The sequence below is a fragment of the Pseudonaja textilis genome, chromosome 3 (genome assembly GCF_049901715.1).
Source record: "Pseudonaja textilis isolate UNSWEBS1 chromosome 3, rPseTex1.2, whole genome shotgun sequence".
In the NCBI taxonomy this organism is placed as follows: domain Eukaryota; kingdom Metazoa; phylum Chordata; class Lepidosauria; order Squamata; family Elapidae; genus Pseudonaja; species Pseudonaja textilis.
In genome coordinates this window covers 110,615,064-110,637,556 of record NC_141992.1, presented here as the reverse complement: position 1 = coordinate 110,637,556, position 22,493 = coordinate 110,615,064, and the positions used below count along the sequence as shown (strand labels likewise).

The following is a 22,493-nucleotide window of genomic DNA, read 5'->3' as shown; positions in this document are numbered from 1 at the left end:
CGACAGATACACCCTCTGATTTGTCGGTAGGGGGGGAGGGTCGGTTTCCGTTGGAAGTTAAGCGGAAGGGACTCAGGGGCCAGCATGGCGGCGGTTGTGGTGTGCGGCGCGCGGCGGCTGGCGGGGCGAGCGGCTTTTCTCTTGTCAGGGGCTTCGCGGCGGTAAGAGGGAGAAGATGGAGGCGGTGGTTCTCTTTTCCTGGCAGGGGAGCGCGGCCGGCAAACGCTGGGCGAATATACCCAGTGTCTCTTTTCCAGCAGGGCCCCCCTCGCTCTTTACGAAGTGGGGGACAGCTTCCAACCAAATAAAGAGCTGGGAGAGTGTTGTGCTGAGAGAGCCGGGAGGAACGGCGAGGGAGGTGGCCGGGTTTAGAAAGGCCTGACCTGTAAGTGATGAGGAAACGTGGCTGTCGAGCTGGGCCGTCTTTTTCTGGCGAAGGTGGGAGGGATGAGATGACTCTGTTTTTGCTTTTCGGATTTTCTCGGCGATGCTTCGAGGGAGAATATCTCTGAAAGGTTTTTTTGAAAAGCTTGTGTGTATCAGGAAGCGGTCCTTGCTAAATCTCTTCAAAACTTAATTTAAAAACTCCAAAAGGCAAGCAAAAGGTAGTATTTTAGTTTAGCGGGCAAGCCAGTCTTGTGAATTACTTTCACTCCTTTCTTTTCAGTTTTATCTCATAATTTTACTGGGCAAAATAGGAAAAAGTTTTTTTTAAAAAAAAAAAAATCCCGGACAGTATGTAAAGTAGGAAATTAAATAGTTTGCTGGTCATAGTGAAAGGACCAGAATGTTCATACCATATAATAATTGTTGGTATCTGAGCTTTATTGACAAGTACTGCGGTAAATAAAATAAAGAACTCACTGAAAGAAGATGGAATGAGCCAAAGATTGGATTGAAATAAAGCTTTTGATTTAAAAGCTTATTAACTTAAAACTAAATTAAAAGTTGCCAGATTTATATTTTAAGAATTAACTTCATGTTTGTTTTAGCATTATGTTAAAAGTATTACACCAAAAGCTAAAATCATTCTTCCCATTTTTTAAAATTTTTAAAAGCCGCCTAAAGTGGGTCACAATCACATTTTTAAAAAGGAAAGCTGGATAGTACCAATGAGAGACTGTAAGCAGCCTGGAATAATGTCTGCTTTTACTAAATTAGGCATGGGATTTGAATAACAATTCAGCTCCCTGGGATGGATCTAGACTAACCTTTTGAAATAGAATGATGGGTTTTGGACTAGAATAAAAGCTTTTAGTTGGGATCTACAGTGGTTATGGTAAACTTATCATAGAAAAGTGCTTTATAGATGATGTGAAAACAGGCTTAATATCAGTAATGTTTAACCTTGCTTTAATAGTCAAATCAAGGACAACTAATAGTTTGCCATAAGAGGATACTTGTTGATTCGAAAAGCAAACCCTGCACCTGCAAGAAAAAGGCGATAAGGGTGAAAGTACTAATTTTATTTTAATACAAGGATAAGTGACTTCCCAAAGAGACTTAGTTTGTATACAATTGGCAAAAAAAACATTACTTAAGTGGTTTAGGGTCAGACTGTGTTAAGCAGCATATTACCAGTTTTCCTAATATAATTTTTTTTTCTTGCTCTAAAATATTCTGGATATCTGGATACATATTCTTAATTTTTTAGAATTTTACTGATTCCAATCTTGTTTTAGATCTACTCAACTGTTTTGCACAGTGACCCAGGAGAAAAGCACTGGACCAAATTTGGAAGAACAACAAAGCCAGAGTCACAGTGAACAAAAACCTGATTCTTGCTCTGATGCAAATATATTAACAGAGGAAAAGACTAAACTGGAACAGCAATTAAAGGAAATAACTGTAAGAATCTTAAATTATTTATTGTAAGGAAAACAAAAATTTTGTAGCCTAGAGGAACTGAACTACTTGTCACATGGTGTGTTCATTTTTATAAAGCTAAAAATGGGCATTTGCCAACCAGCAATGGTTGCTTGACAAAATATAAACTGGTAATATTACTCTCTACCTCTATTCCCTTCAATATCATCTTGATCTACTTTGGGGCAGATGAACAGATTTCCAAATGTCAATCTGCAATCTCACAGGTTTTTTTTAATGAAAAATTGCCTGTGAGGACCAGAATCGTTCTTGAAAATAGGGTCTCCTGCTTAAGCAGGGGGTTGGATTAGAATATTTCCAAAGTCCCCTTCACTTCTCTTATTTTGTAATGTTGAAATAAGGATGACACTGAAGGTTGACACTGGGATTAGGCCTGCTTTCTTTGTTTCTAAACTAAAATACTAAAAATCAGATGTGATGGAGATGTATACGTATAGTCGGCCTTCTTTCTGCTCCTAATTTTACTGACTTGTAGAAATGTACAGGTAATCCTTGCTTAAGACCATAATTGAGCCTAGCAGTTACAATCATAAATCATGATGGTCATAAAGCGTGAGTTTTTGGTGGTTAAGTGAACATCATGGTGGTTAAGCAAATCCATTGTTTACTATGGATGGTTTTCTATCTGGGATGGTCCTCTTCCACTGAATGTGCAGCTTTGGGAGGAACACACATGGAGTTGTGATAAAGGAACGGGATACGCCTAGTCAGCCAGATCAACCCTGGCAGTCAATAAGGTGGCAGATGTTGCAGCCAGATGGCCCTCACATCCACTATGTCAGTTTTGCTGGGAACCAGCAAAAAATGCCAGTTCTCAACAAAAGTGTCATAATTTGCAGTCATGTGACCAAGGAACACTGCAAATGTAATTGTGAGTCAGTTGCTGAGTGCCCAAAATACAGTCATATGATTGCAGGGGAGTGGCCATTAGAACTAAGTACCTTTTGGGGAAACCATTGTAAGTTCAAATATTACTAAGTGACCAGGTGTAAGTTTAGAACTACCTATAAATTTATTTTTCTTTTGGTGGTATATCAAAGTTTCATCCAAAATATAAACATTGGTTTTTATGATAAGTTAGGACTGTTAATGAAGAATCTGAGTTCTGGAAGACAATTTAATGCCTTACACATAGCCCTCAACATCACCACAATTGGGAATGCAACTTCTTCAAATTATGGTTAACTGAGGACTGCCTGTATCTGCAGTTAGGGTGAGTTTTTATACAGATAGTGCTCAGCTGTCGGCAATTTATTCAGCAATTGAAGTTACCATGATTTTGAATGAATTGTGGTTATGACTGGTTCCCAGAGTTCCAGCCATTCCCCCCCCCCCAGTCATGTGATCACAATCAGAACCTATGGCAGCTGGCTGACACAATCAGTTGTAGCACTCTGCAATCAGGTTGCTGTTTGCAATCTTTCCTAAGAAAATAATGGGGAAGTTGACAGGGAACATCACAAGTCACTCAAATAAGTCTCCTCCACCAACCTTTCTGTGCTTGGAATACACTGACCACCTATGCGTTCCTTCACAACCTCCCCAACTGTACCACACTTGTGTGTATTTTTTCTCCAATCCTTGCTACAGTTCCCTTTCACCCTCCCAGACTTGCATTGTGTCTTTCTCACAAATTCCCCAAACCACACTGCACCTTTCTCATATCATCCCTTTGCTCTCTCCACAACATTCACACCTCCCCTTACCCTCATGCACCCACTAGACCATTGGTCGCCAACCAGCGGGCCAGGGACCACTGGTGGTCTGTGGGGAAATGTCACCCCCAAAAGCAATTAATCCAGGCTGCGTGGGAACACAAGGCTATGCCACCCACATGGCCCGCAGGAACACAAAGCTTGCGTCACTTGCATTGTGAACAAGAGGTAGTGATGGGTGGGGTGGGAAAGGCAGAGGGGTGCAACTTGCCCCATGCGCCTCACCTGGCCACCAGGCTGCTGCTTTCTTCTACTTTTGGCTGCATGCAAGGAAAGCAGCAAAAGTCTTTCTTTCTCTCCCTCAAGCTCTGCCAGAAATGAGTCTTTGGGACCCTGCAAGGCATCCTGCTCCAAGAGGCTGCACCAGTGCGACAAGTCTCATAAAGACTTATTTCTGGCGGAGTTTGGGGGAGAGAAAGAAAAATTTCTGCATGAAGCCAAAAGTCTCTCTTTCTCTTCCCGCCCCCTTGAGAATGGAGCTGGAGACAGTATCCTGTGATCTCAAATAAAGAAGGAAAATGGGGTGGGGAATTTTCCTGCAGACTTTTTTGGGGAATTTTCCCAGGGTTTCTGCTGCTCTCTGCAAAGACCCTGGGAAAACGTCAGCAAGCCATCATCAGTCAAAGTTCATATTAGTAGTCCGCAGGATTTAAAGTTATGAGTTTGGTGATCCCTGAGGTCCAAAAGGTTGACGACCCCTGCACTACACTCTTGATACCATCCACAGCCCACACCTTCATGCACGCTGCCTGACCCTCACCTTCTCCCTGAGCCTTGCCTTGCTTCCCTTGCATCCCCTTACCTACATCCCTAGGCGCACCCTTGCTATGTGCCTCCCCTATAATCCTTTGTATCCTTCTCCACCTGGCAGCAGCCCCTTAACTGCTTGCAAGCTGCCTGGGATTTTGCAACTTCCTGCCAGCTCTCTGCTGACTTGGTTTTGGGAAGCTGGCAAGATGTTGCCTCATCTAACAATCGTGGGATTTGTTTTAACCTCAGCAAGTCTGAATGTAGGAATTGCAAGAATTCCAGCAATTGCCAACATAAATTGAGGATTACCTATATTATGTGAAGTGATGATGAATGAGTTGAATGAATATTAAATCAAATCAACCATTAAACTCATAGATCAACCATAAAGTCAAAATCGGCCATAAACTATAACTTGGTGTGTGCAAAACAAAGCAACAGATTATTCTGTGCAATATAAGAAGCGATTTATTATTTCTTTCCCATCATCCTATTTAACATACAAATTGGTACAGTAGTAGTTTTATATTTTAGCCAGGTGTGACCAGGTGTGAGCAGTATTCACACTACATCCTAAATCATAACAAAGCATTAATGAGAGTGGATTAATGAGAATGTATGCATGCTTTTAATTAATTAACCAGGATTGAAAGTTTAGCATGTCATCTGAACTTATAGTAAGACGTATTTGGGACTTTCAAAATAATCAGAATAAAATATAATTAAAAACCACACTGACAACTTAAATGAATATAAATGAAGATGGTATGATCAAGGAGTGCTATAATTTGTCTCATATATTTCATCTTGTGTTACAACACTTCTTTTTCTGTTTTAGGATAAATACAAACGTGCTCTGGCAGATGCAGAAAATCTGCGGCAGAGAACTCAGAAATTGGTAGAAGAAGCAAAGTTATATGGTACATACATACACATTTTGCTTATTGGGATTAGAATGCAGATGCAAGCCCAAACATTTTAAATCTTACAGATTTTGACTAGATTTTGAATGCTCTTGGTTCAATATGTGAAATCATTTATTGTAAATTGTTAATCATGGTCCATGGTTTTGTACAAGCAAACCAATTATAGTTATAAATTATACCATATTTACTAGTGTTTTTTTTTTAATTCATGCAGTGGTCATTAATTAAAACTGTCTGTTTAGTTTTCTTCTGGGACCTTTATCAATGCTTGATTTTCTTTTGTTTGGGCTTTGTAACAGTGGGAAACAAAAAGATGTGAGAGCTGGATTCTTTATTTGAAAGCAAAAAAAAAGGAAATAATTTATGAGATGACAAACTGCATTTGCCGAATATCCTGTAGCAAACATCACACCTGATATTCTAGAGAGGAAAAAACAGAGTGCAGCTATTTTACCATATAGAAGCTGTTATAATTTGGAGCTAATAGTGAGTTTGGAAAGACTTAAATAATTGGTAATGTTCTCATAAATATAATACTCATTGATTGGATCTATATTTACTGTAGTTCCATTGAAACGAAGGTGCTTAAATTAGTTTTGATAAACTTGTTCTGATGTGCAACATGATCATGATTCATTCTGGATCTAGCTGCTTCTCAGCTTCAATTTATTATAGTAAAATATAGTAAAAATGCATTTTCAAACGCCATTTTTGCATGTGATTGAAAAATTAATCTGACTATAAATTTACTATGGTTTTGCATTTTAGGAATTCAGAGTTTCTGCAAGGACTTACTGGAAGTTGCTGATGTTTTGGAAAAAGCAACCGAGTCTGTTCCCAAAGAAGAACTAAAAGATGAAAACCCCCATTTGAAAAATCTTTATGAAGGTCTTGCTATGACTGAAGTTCAAATACAGAAAGTGTTCAAAAAACATGGATTGGTGAAATTGAATCCTCTTGGAGCCAAATTTGATCCTTATGAACATGAAGCATTATTTCAAGTCCCCACAGAAGGGAAAGAACCGGGCACTGTAGCTTTAGTATCAAAGGTTGGCTATAAATTGCATAGCCGTACTTTAAGGCCTGCATTAGTAGCTGTTGTGAAAGAACAATAGCAACCTGATCTGAAAGAATTAATAAGCATTGCATAGATAATTAGTTAGATTTCTTAATGATGCTCTGTTATATTGAGGTGATTCACCAAATGAGGTGGGATACAGAGGAAAATGATGGATGATAAAGCAACGTGAAAAATGTTTTTAAATGAATGTATATAATGTGGAGAGAATGCAAATTACTAACATAAATTACAACATCAAATTATACATAGTACCTTTTCATTAATGTAAGTCCTCAAGGATAACCTATCTAATCGAGCAACCAGAAGAATGCCATATTGGTTATTTCCACATTGAACTCTTTTGAACTGTTGGTGTCATGTTGTTTATGCTTCTATTTGAGCCCTATCCTTAAGCTGAGACTGAGCTTTGATGGAACAAAGATGGCAAAATATACATACACAATCAATAATGGTGTCCTATGCGTGCAGATAACTGGAAACCATTCCTTGTTGATGCCACTTAGCTATTTCATAAATGCTTTAATTCATATAAAGGTGTCTTAAAATAGTATGATGCTAATGGAATATGCAATTACTCTAAATACTGTTAACTGCTTGCATTTGAATTGAGAGTTGTTTTGCATCACTAAGAAGACACTATTGGAAAGAAGCAAAATGAACAGGTGTAGATGACTGACATGCAGCTAAATATGAATGCCTTTAACACTGACTTGCTGGAGAGGGTCAGCTTTCATATTAGATTTCACTATTTCTGCAAGAGCACAGCAATCTTTTCTTTTGTCTTTCATGTCATTTCACAGCAATCTTGTTCCTCAGTTTTCTTCCCAATACTGTTGATACTTCCTAATGAAGTTACTATGCCCCATCTCTTATATTTTTCCTGAAGAGTCAGAAATATAAAATGGACATTTCTTTGTATGAATGGGCTGTACATAAGTATTTGGTATATGCAGAGTGGGATCGATAATTTTTAACTGTAGTATCTTGCATTTAATTTTGACAATGACAATAATGAAAGTTCATTATTATAGTTGATATATTGTTCGTATAAATTGGAATGAGAGGTCACATATGATAAAAATCACACAAAATGAGGTTTTGTCAGAAGGCTGAAGAGGTACTTGCTACAGGAACAGTGATATTTGTACTTCTGTTACTTCATTAGTAAGAAAGTGTTAAATGGAACTGTAATTTGTGACTTTTGTATTCATTTGTGTATGCCATTTTTCCCTGGCTATTGTCATAAAATGGAAGCAGCAGAAAGTGAAAACATATTTTAATGTTAGAATATTTAGTATATTGTTTTATGATAATCTTGGAAGAATTTTGTTATTTTTTTTAGATTAAATTGTGCCTGCATACATTATGTTGCCAGCCCCTACGTGTACAAAAAGCTATTTGCGGAAGATACATAAGATTTGCAGAACGATATAGATCTATCCTTATTGACTGCAAGTATATTTTAGTATTATCCTTCTTCTGAATTGTGTACTAAATTGGCATGTGTTAGCAGGAAAAAAAAGACATATGCAAGGAAGAGTGAGGAAAAAAGTAATCCTGGAAGCTGTTACTTGTAGTGAAGGTGCTAGAAATTCTAATGGAAAGCATATTCAGTTATGCATCTGCCATATTCACTTTAAAAAAAAACTGTATATGGATAGTATGCATTCAGATTTGCAGAAAGATGCTGTGTTTAAATTATAGTAATTTTGTTGGCTTCTGTTCATTTAGGGATTCACAGATGCATACAATTTATTCTGAACTTTTCCATGCAGCCACATATTCTGATTTCTAAGATTGAGAATACAAGAAGCTTTAATGTTGTAACTCAAAGCACATTTACTAGTAACTAAGTTTCACTGACAAATGAACACTTATTCTTCTGCTTTACATGTAGTAAATTATGCATTCAAAAGATGGTTTATGAATAAGCTCAACAAAAAACTATCGAGGCTCATTCTCCAGCAGAGTAGATCAAAAGTACTGTTTTAGTAATGGAGATTTTATCAGAATCTTGTCCCAAAGGTGCTTTTTCAAGAGGCAATTGGACTTTGTTTTTTTTTCTTTGAAGATGTTTCTCTTCTCACCCAAGAAGTGCGAAGCTTCTTGGATGAGAAATGAAATGTCTTCAAAGAAAAGACCAAAGTCCAGTTGCCTCTTGAAAAAGCACCTTTGGGACAACCGTGACTTGGATGACCATTGATATCAGAATCTTGCCTACATATAACTGAGATTGTTCATGCCCAAGAATATAAGAAAAATCTCCCTCTTTCCTCTTTAAGTAGTTTGTAAGGGGAATATGGGAAGCATGGGTATTATAAAGTCCACTAAGAAAGTAAAAACTTGAAGCTAGTGTTGAAAAAAGTAGCAGGAAATACAATCCTATGCCTTTTGTCAACTGCTACATTGCTAAAAACATCTTGAAGCACACAAAGCATCACTCACTAATCACGCTTTGTGATCACCTGTTATATCCATGTGTGGCCTGGTAATATATGTTTCCTATTTTGGGATTCTTGCCCAAGACTGGGAGTGTTTAAACAAGTGTATTTAAAATACAAACCTGAAGAACAGCATGGGTTGTTAAGTCACAAGCAATGTACAGTTGCTTAAGAATCTTGTGTCAGTATGTACCAATTCTATTCTCATAAACTCGTATCATTCCCATTTTTCAGTTGATATATATTTAAATAAAACCACACAAAGATTCTTCCTTTCATTTTTGTATAGAAGTGGAACATTAGTACATACATTAAAGCAGTTCATCACCACTGTTTTACAATCAGAGTGCCTGTTATTTGCTGAAAATCATTTTCAATGATTCTATGCAAGCTAGGTTGTGGAGCTAGTCCACTCATTTTAATCATGTGGTGTGGTGTGCTGTGTAAACCATTTTATAATATTCAGTTTTGCATTCTCTGCTTTAGTGGCAATATATCAGGATGCCTTGGCTTGTGAAAAAAATGTAACCAACATTTACAATATGAAATAGTAATTTGTGTTTTAAGTTCATTATCCAAGATTTAGTAGGACACATAAGCAGCCCAGTCTGATGGTCTTGTTTAACAATAAATACTATTCAGTGTAGTGGGGCATACTTCCAAGTAAATGTGTGAAGATTAACAACTTTAAACCAGTATGTCTAAAATACAAGTTTGTGCAGCAGAGGTAGAGTTCGGTAAGTATTTTCAGAGTTTCACATCTCACTTCTGATACACTGGTAAAACAAACCACTTCACTCATAGCGTGTGGTTTTAAGGTAACATGTAAAGTGGTTCATAAAATAAGATCTAACATGTACATGATCCATTACAGAAAAATCCAGTTGTTGAGTGAGTTTTTTACGAGATCTTGGATGTTTAAAAAAAGCTGATAACTAGATCAATGGCGAATGTTGGTTCCTCTGTTGATACTGATGCGATTTCAAAGTAGGCAAGATTTAAGAAGCATCCCTGGATATCCAACCACTTTCTGTCAAAAAATTCAAAATCCTTTTTTTTAGTATCTTATCCAAGTAACTAGGAAGGCGACTTTTTGAGGGGATGCCCTGCCTTTTTTGGAGATGATCTTTAATAATTATAGTCTTCACAGTCACATAGCGTGCTGGACTCAGATTAATAGAGTTACAAAGTACTTTCTCTCGGTCAGATAACAGTTCAAAGCCAGGAAGATTTTCAATTGCAGAGAATTCTCCATCTTTACCCTCCTCCTTTCCTCTTTTAGAAGTACCAATGTTTTTATTTTCTTTCCTTTTCTCTCGTTTGTGTCTAGCTGCTTCATATTCTGCAGACTCTTCCATTTTCGTTATGCCATTTCGGCGATAACGCTGAAGTTCTCTTATTTTTGTTCGAAGCACCTTTTCCTTGTGCAGATTTTCAAAGAAATCATCAAATTCTTTGCAAGACATAAACTGGTAAAGAGACCTCAATTTTAACCTGAGTTCTTTTTCTTCTTTTGTAGTTTTGCGTTTTGAAGGTTTTTCTTTATCTCTCCTATCCTTGCCTAAAAATGCAGGAACCAAGTTGTAGTCACGAGCAATGTTTTTTCGCCGCTGCCTCTCTTTCAGTTTTCTTACATACATATCCACATGAGCTCTTTTTAATTCTATTTCCACATCGTCGTCATCATAATTAACTGACAGGCCACTAATTAGAGTCTCAGCATCTTGATCATACTCAATCTCATAATCATCTCGAAGTGGCATGTATCCAAGCTGTTGTTGTTCAGCCACTGATATATCTAAAGGTGGCAGAGGCATGGTAAGGCTAGGAGAAAGTGGACCACCACTCGGGCAGGTATGATCAGTCACTCTATTAGGAATACTATCAGGAATGCAGGCTTTCCCAAGATTTCCATGTATATACATGCTCACATAGTGTTCCATAACTTCTTGAGGTGTTCGTGATGCTCCAACATGAGTAGCCATATCTTCCTACAATAAAGAAAAGCAATTTTTGAAGTATCTGTCTCAAGAACATGCATGTGCTAGATATAGATACAACTATTACGTTTGTCACGACCCAACACTTCACATTGTTTTAAATACAGCCAATGACTATGAATTTCAAAATACTAGTGCTTGTTCATATATATTTAAGTTCACTGGATTCAAACAGAGAAGGTTCTAAACAAGGAATTTTATGTAAAACTTTCCCCATAAATTCACTTTTTTCTAATCATGTTTAGAACTGGAACTTTGTAATCAAGTATTTTCATAGATCTAGTTTTTTAAAATAGGGATATGCGGTGCTTGAGTGAAAAGATGCTTTGAATCATGTATAGAATGCATCGTACCTGTCAGCAACACCTAAACATGCTTTACCTGAATCTGTTGCAGCTGCAAATGGAAGTCACACAACCCAAAGAAAAAGCAGTTTTAAGAAGATGCTGGCACATACTATAAGAATGATGCTGAAGCACATTTTCTCCCATAGCTCAGGCACGTTAAAAAACTTTATTAAAAATTCCCAAATGAATTGAAATGTTCTCAAAAAAGCCAATCTTAAAATACAAAGTTTTAATTTTATGCTTGATAAAAAAAAGATACTAAGTAGAGTCAGAAGAAATGACCCAAGGAAAACCAATCTCCTGTCCTGCAACCTCTATATGTGACTAATTTTATTCTGGAGCATCCATTAAATACCAGAGCTCGTCTTGGAAGGGTTTTCCTTCTGGTTCTATTAACAGAGATGAGTATGATGATGAATTAAATTAATATGCAGGCAGAAAATGCCATAAGGCAATAATAATATAAATGCTATAAAAACTGTATCTTGTATATATTTAGCAGAGATGATAGATATTCCTATCAACATGCTATTATAATACACTTCAATATAAAGAATTTATAAGCAATAAGATTGTGTGATGTTCTAAATTCAACGTTTTACATTTTTTAAAAAAATCTAATTTTAGAATGCATATGTATGTCTATGTATGTAAAGGAGTTCCTACAGATTTTACTCTGCTAATCATTGCTAACTATAGGAGGTGGTTTTGACTTTTATCACACACACACACACACATAATATATATAAAATACAAGCTTGATTGGCATAAGGAATACCCAGCAATACTGGTCAATTCTTATTAGGATTAGCTATTCTTATTAGGATTAGCTATGAGCAAAGGTCCTTAAAACAAGGCAAACTTAAAATTAACAATCAAATTACAATATCAGCAGTATGTTCGAAATATAAAATCTTAAGCATAAACCAAGTTACCACTTCAGGAAATCACATTAAAACTTTAGTTTTATTAATACTATCAATATTTTAGAAAAATACTGAGAAGTGTTGTGGCTTAGTGATGAAGACGCTTGTGCCCCACTTGGAAGGTCGAGAATTAATCCTAGAACAGTGCAGATATTATCTCCTAGAGCACAAAGAAAAAATATCTACTGTGAACTCAGCGTGGTGTCAGGAAGGGCATCCAGCCAATAAATGCTCAGCTCCATCCAGTCATCCCAACTCTATCCCGAATTAAGTGACTGCATGGATATAAAAAGGGATGTTTATTTTTATTTTAATAATACTGTTATAAATCCATCTTTATTTGGAGTACTTTTAAAAAATGTTACGTTGCCCTTCAGAAATAAGATTACTGTAACTTTTATATACCATTAATCTTAAATGTTGATCTTAAGTATAGCAGAGAAAGTGTTATAGCATGTGTTCACTATAAAAAAAATTACAGATGCAAAATTTACCTGAGGACCTCATAGGGTCAATTGGATGTTATGGAACCAATTTTTTAAAAATATCTCAGTCCCAATTCACTTAAAGATACTTTATATTGGCTGTGTGAACTACCTGTGATCTTCTGTTTAAAAGTTATTTTTACTAGTTAATTAACCACATTATTGCCTAGCAGAATGTACAAAACTCAGTTTAGGTTATAAATTTATTGTTTGGAATGCTCATTCAGATTTGTAAAATTGGATTAATAGAGTAAACCTGGATTAAGTTAACCAAGAAACAGCATCGGGTATGATGTCACCCATTTACAGGAAGCCAGCTCAAGAAACAGATAAAGCAGAGATTTTAGAAATGCTGATTTATTTTTTTAACATATACTACAAATCTTGAAAGCATGCCAAAAACCAGTTAAGGGGCAGTTAAGCCCCTTTTCTAAGGACTAAAAAGCAGAACTGTTCTGAGTCCTTTCCTCACATTTCTCACATCCATGGGCTAAGAAACTGTTTCACAAATTCCACTTTATTCTCAAGGACAGAATTCAATTCTGGTACAGGTAGTCCCCAACTTATGACTATAATAGAGCCTGCCCCATCACGGTTATAAGTTGTGACAGTTGTAAAACAGATTGGTACATGACCGATTCAATTCTACAACCAGTTTTGCAGTAGTTGTTAAAACAAATCAATGGTTTACCATGAGCATGGTTTTGCAAAAAAACATAGGTACTTGTTTTGGGCAAAATCATCGTAAAACATGGTCGTGTGACTGCAAATGGCTGTAAATACAGCGATGTTGCTGAATTCATAAAGATATGTCACATGACCATTTGGGGGGAGGGCAACCACTGGAACTTTGAATCTCAGTCATAACTAGCCCCAAGGTAGGTCATAACTTTGAATGATAACTAAACAACTAGTCGAAAGTCAAGGACTCTGATAATATAGTAAATAGCTCCAAGTGAACAAGTGCTCCTCACAGATAGTTTTGAAAGCACTAAATGTTTTTCCAACATTTTAATGGCAAACTCATTACAATTTATTATTTTTTAACAAACTTTATTCAGTTTTTCACATTAAAAACAAAAATCTCTTTTTAGTGGACAACATGTTTCCGGGTCTTCACCTTTACATACAAATATGACAGCAATTATACATTGATATATACAATACAATTCTATTATTACCTTTTCCATTCCAAATTTTCAGTAAGGAGAGAAATAAACACATTCTAGCTTCTTTCATTAATCTCAATCGAAACATCTTTTTGTTTCATTTCAATTATTTCAAATGTAATCCTTTAATATTTATTTTAAAAATAAAGATAAACAATATGTGTTTGCATAATAATAATAATGATGATGGATGATGATGATGATAATAAAAGTTACCAATGTCTCTCCTTGCTTTTAATAGTCTATATTAAATTATTAATTTAGTTGGTTCTTTAGTGTGTCATATTCCCTTTCCATTACACATTCTTTTTATAAATTCTAGATTAATACAAATTTTAACAGTAAAAAAAAAAGTATGTTTCCTCCTTTTACTGTTTTGAGTGTGACACCTCAATGATTAAAATATACCTTTATTCCCTCGTCTTAATTCCCAATAAACCATTATTTTTAAGAAGTTACAATAATAATCATTACATCTTTTCATTTGGATTCCGCAGCAAATTTTCCCCCCTTGATTTTTAATAAGAGTTATCAGTATATTACCCTATTTTCCAAATATTTTTAATTGCAGAAATATTCTCATTACCCCTTGTCACCCTGCAGAATCCCCTTTTTAATTCATCAACTATTATCTCTGAAAAAAACATTTCAACATTTTGCTATTTCTGTGTTTCTTTATTTCATGCGCCTGTTTCTTACTGCTTCTCCTCCCCCTCTTTTCCCCATATCTTTTCTCATTCCAGTTTATATCCCTCTCTTTCTTAATATCTTCATTTCTCCTTTTCTGCTGGGTCTTTCTGCTTTTCCTGACTTCACAGGTATTCCCCCTTTAGATTGCCTTCTTAAATCTCAACTTTTTAACCTTCCTTCTTTCCCCACTTCTTTGCAGTGTTCTTTGTGTTAATTGTCTATTGAAAATGTCTTCTTGAATCTACTCCTCCTCCTCTGAAGCTCTTTCTTCTTGTTCTTCAATTGCCATTTCCATTTTTTCGAACACAGAGCAAAGTGATTCGCCTCTTTCCTGTAGTAATTCTCTCATATTTTTAAGTTCCATTTTTAATTCCCGAAGAGATATCATCATTACACACTCATATATTTTTTGATCATTAAAGTCCACAAAAAAACCCCAACACTTTTACTTTCCTTTTTTCTATTTTCTAAAGTTCTGAGTTATTCTAGCCCAGGGTCTATACCAAAAACATCAATCAATCCCACAGTCAGTCTTTCCTTGCTTTTTTCTTTCTTCTGGTTCTGCTTTTACTTTCTAAGATTCTTACTTTGTTTCAATATTCTTTTAATGTTATATCCACACAAGTTCATTCAGAAACGTATGCTTTCCCTTTTTGTCAAAAGGTGGCACTCTCCATTATACAAAGTCTTCACCTTTTTCCCCTATTTTTTTATTTAGGGTTTTTCGAACCTCAATATTCCAGTACAGTCCAGTCTCCAATTTGTAAACTTTATTATTATTATTTTTTGACAATCTTAAGTCCAGCTTTATTTTATGCCTGTTTATTCCCAAAATATTTTAGTCCAATTTAATTAAATCTTTAGTTCCAGCTTCCAGTTCGAAGCTCCGCTTAGCTGTCAAAAATATTTTCTTTTCTTTTTTTCCTGTCCCTTTATAATTTCGCTGCTCACTTTTCTTTTCTTAAAAATTCCATGTTATCTTAATCCCAGGGTACTTTTGTTTAGTTGTATTGCCCAGTTGTCCTGGTTCAGATGTTATCCACCTCTTTCTTCCCTCCTGCACAAATCTTAATCCAGCTGAGTCCTCTTCTTCGGGGTGGCCATTTTAAACCACCGCTGCAGTCGTCTTCAGGGGGAAAAAGACCAAGCCCGGGGGGGAGATGCGGCTCCCCTCAACCTGGCTTGAGGCTTCCCCCTACTCTGCCGCCCCTCCAAGGCAGCTTCAGCCCCTAATCGTAATGATCGGGACTCTCTAACGAAAGAGCACAGACCATAGCCATAGAGAGTTGCGATCTACAGTCTGTCAGCGAGGAGGCTCTGCGTTCTTCCTCCTTACAATTTATTTTCAACAACAGAGTTAAAACTCAAGAGAAAAAGCATTTGAGTACTTGCCACATTATTGGATAACCAAGTGTGTAGAAATAACAAACAGTCAGTTATTTGTGAAGGGCATTGCACTGATTCCTCTGCCAACAATACTGAACAAGTCAAGCCATGATCAAAACATCAAAAACATCTGCTAGGGAAGGCTATCCCGTCTAGTTTACATGGATGATCTGAAACTACATGGATAAAAGGTGGCATAGAATCGCTGCTTGACACTGTATATATAGCCAAAATACTGCAGTGGAGTTTGGATTGGAGAAATGTGCCCCCCCTTACCATCAACTGGAAAAATAGTGAAAACAGAAGAAATCAAGATGCCTTATGGAGCTCATCCTTTCAAGATGGCTGCTGCACAACAGCTGCTCATTTTACTGCCAAAGCTGATTCTTTGGCAATGCTGCTCCCTGATTTTGAATGGGAGTAAGGAATGACCCAAGCTTTTGGACAATCATGGACCAGATGGGAAGGGGGGGGGGAAATCTTAATTCCAATTCCTTCTGGAAGCGATCAGGGTTACTGAATGACAGTGGGTGTCTACACCTTCCTGTCGGCAATTTTGTTTTCTAAGCTTGCCAGAGAACTAATTTTCACTTTTTTGATCTATGGTTTTATTTTGCTTTTTGTTTCAAAAGTTGATTAGTGATTTACACTGTGTGCACAATTATTAGGTAAGTTGTATTTTGAAGGATTAATTTTATTATTAAACAACTACAGTGCTCTTGATCAATCAAAAATGTTAATAAACCTCAAACCTGAACTTTTAAGAAAATAAAGGTGAGGTTTAGGCTTTCTTACGAGAATATGTGCACAATTATTGGGCAACTATAAGTGTGCAGTTATTATGCAACTAAATAAAATAACGTTTTCCTCTCACTCGTTTATTTGCCTCTGTTAAAGAATGATAACTGAAAATGTACATTTTGACATTTCAAAACAAAAAATCAGTGACCAACATATTCACCATTCTTTTCAATAATAGTCATAAGCCTTCCATTCATGGAGTCTGTCAGTTTCTTAATCTGTTGATCAACTTTTTGTGCAGCAGTAACCACAGCCTCCCAGACACTGTTCAGAGAGGTGTATTGTTTTTCTTAACTGTAAATCTACCATTTAAGAAGGGCCCACAAGTTCTCAATAGGTTTAGGTCAGGTGAGGAAGTCATTATTCTTTCATCTTGAAGGCCTTTACTGGCTAGCCATGCAGTGGAGTATTTGATGCACGTGATGGAGCATTATCCTGCATAAAGATCATGGTTTTCTTGAAAGATTTTTTCCTCTACCACTGTTTGAAGAAAGTGTCTTCTAAAAACTGGCAGTAGGTTTGGGAATTGATTTTGAGTCCATTTTCAACCCCAAAAGGTCCAACTATCCCATCTTTAATAATACCAGCCCATACCAGTACCTCACCTTCACCTTGCTGGCGTCTTAAGTCCAGGTGTAGCTCTGTGCCTGTTATTGATCCAGCCATGGGCCCATCCATCTGGTCCATCAAAAGTCACATCAGTCCATAAAACTTTTGAAAAATCTGTATTCAGATATTTCTTGCCCCAGTCTTGCAGTTTCATCTTGTTCAGTGGTGGTTGGGTTTCAGCCTTCCTTACCTTGGCCATGTCTCTGAGCACTGAACACCTTGTACTTCTGGACACTCCAGGTAGGTTGCAGATCTGGAATATGCAGTTCTAGATTGCTTCTCAAATCTTTTGGCAATAAATGTACGTCTTTTTTTTCAACAACTTTCTTGCGACCCTGTTGACTATTTGCAACAAAACATTTGATGGTTCTATGATCATGCCCCAATATCTTGGCAATTTCAAGAATGCTGAATCCCTCTGAAAGACGTTTTACAATTTTTTACTTTTCAGTGTCAGTTAAATCTCTTTTTTTAGCTCATTTTGCCCGGGGAAAAGAAGCTACCTAATAATTATGTACACCATGATGTAGGGTGTTGATCTCCTTAGGCCACACTCTCCCTCGTTACACAAATACATATCACCTGATATGCTTATATCCACTAAGCATTCAAGTTTATACAGCTTGGAGATGGAAAATATACATAAAAACGATATGATCAAAATACTCATTTGCCTAATAATTGTGCACAGAGTGTATTTCAACCTCTTGCTAGACTCTTAATTTCTTTTTCTTTCTTTTTGATATATGTTATTCTGGATAACTTATGTTCCCTTCACAAGGAAGCATGGCAGCATTTGGGGGATATGTAAAGAGTTTTTAGACTCTCACCACTGGATCTCTACTTTTTGAATCTGCAAAATATCTGGAATTTATTTTTACTGAATTTTCTTATATTCTTGGACTGAAATATAGAAGAAAACATACTTTCTTTGTTCTTTGTTCCCTGATCAAGTTTCACAGATTAAAATGGCTGAACAGTGCCTGAAACCTATGAAAGGAGAGCAGGGGAATATGCAGCTATTAGATGTATTTCTCTTTTAAAATTAATGAGACAATAATAATTTTGCAAAATATGTTAGTGCATGGAATTTTGATTAGAGATACACAAAAGGATTTTGATCCAGTTCTAGACCAAAAAGGCATTCTCACGGGAATTAACAAAGTGGATTTCATCTGTTGCTCTGAAGTCTGCATATTCTGACAATATCAGGAACTGGTAAACACTTCTATCTGGGTTTTGATTGGAAGATAGGCTTTTTCTAGAAACTGAATCTATTATACTTAAGTAAACAAAAATTGATAAGAGATGGCATTAAGATAGTTGATCCAGGACAAATTATAACTTTTGGGATGATTTGGAATAGATAGTAAACTTTCTACAAGTGGATTACAATAACAGTTTGTTACAGAGGGTTCTGAAACTTTTTGGATTTTTTTAGTATTATTATTATTATTCTTCCTGTTAACTACTTTGTTATTAATATAATATATAGAAGACAGGTCAATAAATTTGCAAATGGATTTAATAACTTGAAGAAGTCTTGTTTTGCAAGGGGTGGGAATTAATGCTGTTATAATATATTAATCAGTATTCAACTAGACGGGATAATATATATATATGGTTGTTTTGATGCATCTTTTTAATGTTTTGATTGTTTTGTGTTTTTTGTCCTTTTTTCTTTTTGGTCTTCTTTTGTTGTATGTATGTAGGTAGGTAGGTAGGTAGGTAAATAACATCAAAAGTGTGGATGAAAATTATCATTATAAATATCTAGGCATCCTTCAAGTCGACAACATCAAGCACACAAAGTCAAAAAGTGAATACATTGTCCTAAAGGTGCTTTTTCAAGAGGCAACTAGACTTCACTTTTTTTCCAGAAAGTCCAGAAAAAGCACCTTTGGAACAACCATGACCTGTATGACAGAGAATCTCCATATATAAGTGAATATATTATGCAAGCGAAGATCTTAAAGTCCAAATTCAGTGGAGGAAATTCAATTAACACCTGGGCAATTCCAGTCATTAGTTACACAACTGGAATAGTGAATTGGATTCAAGAAGAACTAAAAGCCCTAGATAGCAAGACCAGAAAAATAATGCCAATGAATCATGCCCTTCCTCCTTGCAGTGACATTGACAGACTCTACCTACCATATAATATAGTTGGGCATGGAATGCTGCAAGTACACCAGACAGTTGAAGAAGAAAAAAGGGCATTGGAAGAATATCTGAAGGACAGTGAAGAAGATGCACTGAAGCTAGTACACCATGAAGGTCTATTGAGTACTGGAGGGACCAAACTGGCCTACAAGAAAAACAAAATGAAGAATAGAAAAGAGATCTGGCAAGACAAAGTATTACATAGCCAGTGTTTTTTTTTTTTAAAAAAACAAACCAATCAGGCAAAGCAAAAAATAATCAAGATCTGGCAGTGTCTAAGAGTAGGAAAATTGAAGACAGAGGAACTACTTCTGCATTCACAAGACCAAGCCTTAAGACAAACACACACAAACCTGCCTTCAGAAGATAGCAACAAGCAGCAAATGCCATCTCTGCAACCTGAAAAATATATGGACCACCTACCGGTAGTTGGCTACCGCAAGATGATCCCACAGACTGACTACCAACAATCACATGACAAATTAGCAATAATGGTGTACTGGAATGTCTGCAAGAAACACCATTTATCTTCAAAATGAAGGGGCTAAAGTACTCATGGACTTTAGATTTGAAAGAGAAAATCACCTGCCACATAACATCCCAGACTTAACAATTGTTGACAAACTAGTCAAGAAAGCCTGGATACTGGACATAGCAATATCTGGAAACAGCAGAACAGAAGAGAAAGAACTAGAGAAAATCACAAAATAAAAAGATTTGTAAAAAGAAGCAGAACAACTGTGGCAAAATAAAACAAAGATAGTACCAATAGTAATAAGTACCTTGGGTACAATCCCAAAAATTTCTGGAGCACCATTTGAAGGTCATTAGCATTGACAAATCACCAACAATCAATTCCAAAGACAACTTACATCGTGCAACAATACGCTTAATGCTATAAACCACATCCTAGGTCAGTAATGACCACCTTGTGATGTGCTGAAACCCTCCCGTGCCGGCACCCACAATGCAACGTGCCCCCCACGCATGCACGCGCAATGCCCCTCCCTTCCCTGCAATGCGCATGTGCATGCCTCCCAGCTGATTTTCAGCCCATTTGAGGCCATTTTTGCCCTCCTGGAGGCTTGAGGGAAGCCTCTGCAGCCCCAGGAGGCCGAAAAACGGAGGGCCTCTGGAGCCCGGGGGAGACCATTTTTGCCCTCTGCAGCCTCTGGAGCCTGAAAACGGGCCCATTTGGACACTTCTGGTATTTCCAGAATGCCCGTTTTTTTGGCCTCCCAAGGCTGCAGAGGCTTTCCTGGAGCCTCCAGGAGGGCGAAAACAGCCTCAAACAGGCCCAAAATCAACTGGGAGGTACACACATGCACAGTGCAGGTAAGTTTGGCTGGGGCTCGTGTGCCTGCACAAATGGCTCTGTGTGCCACCTGTGCATGCCATAGATTCACCATCACGTTCCTAAGTCCTTGCTTAAGTCGATAAGTAAAAATGATAAATCCAGTCTAAACATCTGCCTTGATTGCAATGAACCATTTAATAATAAAGCATCTATATTCCAAATCATTTAAGGCCACCTAAAGTCATGCAACCAGTTCCAGATGATCTATGATGTAATTCCATTTCAGCAGTCTAGACTGTCAGATGCAATGAAAGACTGAAATCCTGACAAACACCTATTACATGGATGGTTATAGAACATTGTATTTTGATTTAAAATGTTCATTTTTACATGGTTCAGTTTCTGAAGTATCTCATCTATTCAGTGTATTTCTATACACCTCAAATAATTTAAATAGTCCTGCAGTCAAGATCGCCTTAATTTCAAATCTTTCATAAAATTATATAAATGTTTGTTTAGTTACAACTTCCAGGTGTATTTTAGCATAATTTTGGTTTTTAAGGGTTTTTAAAATATTTCCCCATATACTTTTCTTATTGCATATTTCTTCTTGGAAATATGCAAGTCTTACTGAGTCACAAACAGATAAAGTTTGAACTAATAATGGATAATATTTGTACTTCAGGGTCGAGTGAGGGTTCCTTGGTGCTCTCTTGAGCTTGCATGTTTTCTTGCAGAAGTTTTGGGTAATGAAAAGTCTGCAAGAAAACAAGCAAGCGCAGAAAGCACCAAGGACCTCTCCAAGTTTGAACCGGATAAAATGTATTCCCATTATATCAAGGACTCTCCAGGACATGTGAACATATGATTTGGGGTGTTTATGTATGTTTTCGGAAGCAGATATTTTGATTACTTATTAATCTCTTCTTGCACCATGAAGGTGAGTGCCATGTACACAGCTTTGGGCAAGACAAGGTACATTCCCTTTACTTTTTAGGACAGTTGGCGAAACACGTTTGTATGGTTTTGGGTTATCCAAATGTGAGTGGCAGCATTTTGAACATATAGATTATTCACCATATTTTTGTACAATTATTTTTATTCTATGGAATTACTGGGTAGCTTGAAAGGCATCAGTCTGATTACAGAGATATGATACAGATGAATTTAGCTTAATTTTAAATTCAACAATACATAAAATTGAGGTTTATATTCACTCTATTGCTGGACTTGTGTTTTGAATGTTGACCAGAGTAAGTCTTTAGCGTTGCCCAGATACGTCCAGCCATTCCTTTTCCCCTAGCTAAACAAGGGCCCAGCTCCATCAACAACAATCATGCTATTAAAACGGAGCCGTTATGGGAACAGAATTTCCCCGACGCAGAAGGACAGGGCCGGCTGACAAACCAGCCTGGAACTTCTCACCCAGTTGCCGAAGCCGAACTGCTCGATAGCATCCAGTAAGAGTTGCTCCTCGCGGCTGCTCCAGCCACCCTCGGCCTCGGCACCCCAGAGAGTGAAACGCCCACCATCTACCAGCTGGTAGCCATGCCAGCGCCTATGCGGGCCAATTTCGGCGCCCGCTGAGAAGCATTCGGGGCAAAGCTCGATGTCGGTACATTCGGTGCAGCGGAAACGAAGCGAGCTGACCTCAGCCAAGCAGTATACGCAATACTTTTTCCCTAGTTCCGCCATCTTGCTTTGCCCGCCGCCTGCCCCCCCTCCTCTCCTCGGAGGTAAAAAGAGCAGCAAAGGTTTGACGTCCAAGTTTGCGACAGGGCCCAACTCCCGCCCACGAATCGAGGCAGAACTTTGTGGGT

The 22,493-nt window shown here is 37.2% G+C and overlaps 2 protein-coding genes across 2 annotated transcripts; one reads left to right on the top strand and one right to left on the bottom strand.

Annotated features, from left to right (window-relative positions):
- Positions 1 to 59: 59 nt before the first annotated feature.
- Positions 60 to 7,720, top strand: GRPEL1 (GrpE like 1, mitochondrial). Its single transcript, XM_026700968.2, has 4 exons — positions 60 to 161; positions 1,683 to 1,848; positions 5,191 to 5,272; positions 6,047 to 7,720. Exons 1-4 carry the CDS (start codon positions 85 to 87, stop codon positions 6,391 to 6,393), a joined length of 672 nt encoding a protein of 223 aa, XP_026556753.1. The 5' UTR covers positions 60 to 84; the 3' UTR covers positions 6,394 to 7,720.
- TADA2B (transcriptional adaptor 2B) lies at positions 7,130 to 22,466 on the bottom strand. The gene is made up of 2 exons (XM_026700967.2): positions 22,099 to 22,466; positions 7,130 to 10,791 (listed from the first exon to the last, which is right to left on the bottom strand). The coding sequence occupies exons 1-2, from the start codon at positions 22,366 to 22,368 to the stop codon at positions 9,799 to 9,801; spliced, it is 1,263 nt and encodes a 420-aa protein (XP_026556752.1). The 5' UTR covers positions 22,369 to 22,466; the 3' UTR covers positions 7,130 to 9,798.
- Positions 22,467 to 22,493: the final 27 nt, after the last annotated feature.